This window comes from Haliaeetus leucocephalus, unplaced genomic scaffold (assembly GCF_000737465.1).
Source record: "Haliaeetus leucocephalus isolate CR32 unplaced genomic scaffold, Haliaeetus_leucocephalus-4.0 Scaffold307, whole genome shotgun sequence".
NCBI classification, from domain to species: Eukaryota; Metazoa; Chordata; class Aves; order Accipitriformes; family Accipitridae; genus Haliaeetus; species Haliaeetus leucocephalus.
Genome location: NW_010972743.1, coordinates 33,528 through 35,736, shown reverse-complemented (window position 1 = coordinate 35,736; position 2,209 = coordinate 33,528). Strand labels below are relative to the sequence as shown.

The 2,209-nt window shown below is 63.3% G+C and overlaps 1 protein-coding gene across 1 annotated transcript in view; it reads right to left on the bottom strand.

Moving 5' to 3' along the window:
- Positions 1-2,209, bottom strand: part of DHX16 (DEAH (Asp-Glu-Ala-His) box polypeptide 16) — a 15,835-nt gene that overhangs the window by 9,044 nt on the left and 4,582 nt on the right. Inside the window, exons 8-10 of the mRNA XM_010571156.1 lie at positions 1,972-2,086; positions 1,104-1,219; positions 12-222 (exon numbers count right to left, since the gene is read on the bottom strand). Coding sequence (XP_010569458.1) covers positions 12-222; positions 1,104-1,219; positions 1,972-2,086 — 442 coding nt within the window. The remainder of the gene's footprint in view (positions 1-11; positions 223-1,103; positions 1,220-1,971; positions 2,087-2,209) is intronic.

Here is a 2,209-nt window from a genome sequence, read left to right as displayed (position 1 = left end):
CCCCGTGTCACCTTGGTGTAGTAGATGTCAACGGGGAAGCGGCGCCCAGGGATACGGAAGACGGGGGCCTGGTCGAAGAAGGCGGAGAAGCGCTGGGTGTCGAGGGTGGCCGAGGCCACCAGCACCTTCAGCTGGGGACGGAACCGGGCGATGTCCTTGATCAGCCCGAAGAGGACATCGGTGTGCAGGGTGCGCTCGTGGGCCTCGTCCACCATGATCACGCTGCAGGGATGGCGGGGGATGGGCATGGGGACACATATGGGGACACAGGGACAAGCGTGGGGACAGGTATGGGGAGGGGGCGATGGGTGTGGGGATGTGGGGACAAGTGTGGGGACAGGTATGGGGATGGGGGACACATATGGGGGCGCAGGGACAAGCGTGGGGACAGGTACGGGGACAGGAGAACAAGTGTGGGGACACAGGGACAAGCGTGGGGACAGGTATGGGGTCATGGGGACAGGTGTGAGAACACGGAAAAAGCACAGGGACCAGGTATAGGGACACGGGGACAAATGAAGGGACATGGGAACAAGTGTGAGGACAAGCGTGGCGATGTGGGGAGAAGTATAGGGACAAGTATGGGGACACGGGAACAGGCGTGGGGATGCAGGGACAGGCGTGGGGACAGTCACAGGAGTGTTGGGATGTGAGACAAGACACAGAGACATGGAGACAGGCACAAGCACATGGGGACAGGGACATGGGGACACCAAAGTGACACCAGTAAGACTAAGGACAAGGACAGCAACGGGGGCATGTGGCTGCTCTGCCAGTCCCCTGCTGTGTCCCCAATGTCCCCCCACTGTCCCCAACTGCCCCCCATCCCCACAATGTCCCCAATCACACCCCCCAGATATTCCCCAGCTCCCCCCCACTGTCAACCTCCCCCCCCACCTTATTGTCCCCATCCGCATGTCCCCAACGTCCCTAATGTCCCCACGGTCCCCCAGCCTCTGACGTCCCCAACGTGCCCAATCCCTCTGCTCTCCCCCAACATCCCGATGCCCCCCATGTCCCCATCATCCTTGGTGTCCCCAGCATCTCTGGTGTCCCCCGTGTCCCCGATGTCCCCTCTGTGTCCCCAGTGTCCCCAAGGCCACCTGTAGGAGCCGAGGTCGGGCTCGGTCAGGAACTCCCGCAGCAGCATCCCGTCCGTCATGTACTTCAGCACCGTCCGCTCCGACGTGCAGTCCTCGAAGCGGATGCTGTACCCCACCTGGGGACACGGGACATGTCACCAGCAGGGCCCAGTGTCCCCCGACTCCCCCCCTCTGAGTCCCTTAACCCCTCCCCAGCAGTCCCCAGGGTCCCAAACTGTCCCCAGGGTCTCCTGGACACCCCTCGCTTGCCCAGGGTGCCCTAATGTCCCCCTGGGGTGTCCTGGGATGGGGATGTGTCCCCTGCGGTCCCCAGGATGGCGACATCTTCCCTGGGGTCCCCTAGGATGGGGACGTGTCACCTAGAGTCCACTAGGACAGGGACATGACATTAGGGTTCCCTGTGTGCTCAGGGTTCTCTGGGACAGAGACATGTCCCCTATGTCCCCTGAGGTCCCCACAATGGGGACATCTTCCTCAGGGTCCCCTAAAATGCAGACAAGTTCCCTAAGGTCCCCAAAGATTGAGACATGTCATTAGTGCCCCCAGTGTTCCTCAGGGCTCCCTGGGACAAGGACCTGTCCCCAGTGTCCCCTACGGTCCCCAGGATGGCAAGGTGTCCCCTGGGTCCCTTGCAAGGGGGACACGACCCCAGCATGTGGATGTGTCCCCAGGGTCCCCTTGGGACAAGGCCACATCCCCAGGGTTCCTCAGGGTCCCTTTGGGACAGGGACGTGTCCCCAGGTTCCCCTGCCACCCTCAGGTCACCAGAGCCACCCCTCAGGGTGTCCCACACCCCTCATGTCCCCATCGCTCCACGTCCCCATGTCTCCCCCTGTGTCCCCATGTCCCCGCCGTGTCCCTGCGTCACCTCATTGCCCAGCTTAGTGCCCATCTCGACGGCCACGCGGGCGGCCACGCTCATGGCGGCCACACGCCGCGGCTGCGTGATGCCGATCTTCAGCCCCTGGCGCGTGTAGCCCTGCAGGGGGGGTGGTGGATTCGGTTGGGGGGCGACAGGGAAGACGAGCTTTCCCTGCCCCCCTTGACCTCCAGCTCCCTTATTACCCCCCAATGCCCCCCCAGCTCCCCTGAAGCCCCAAACCCCC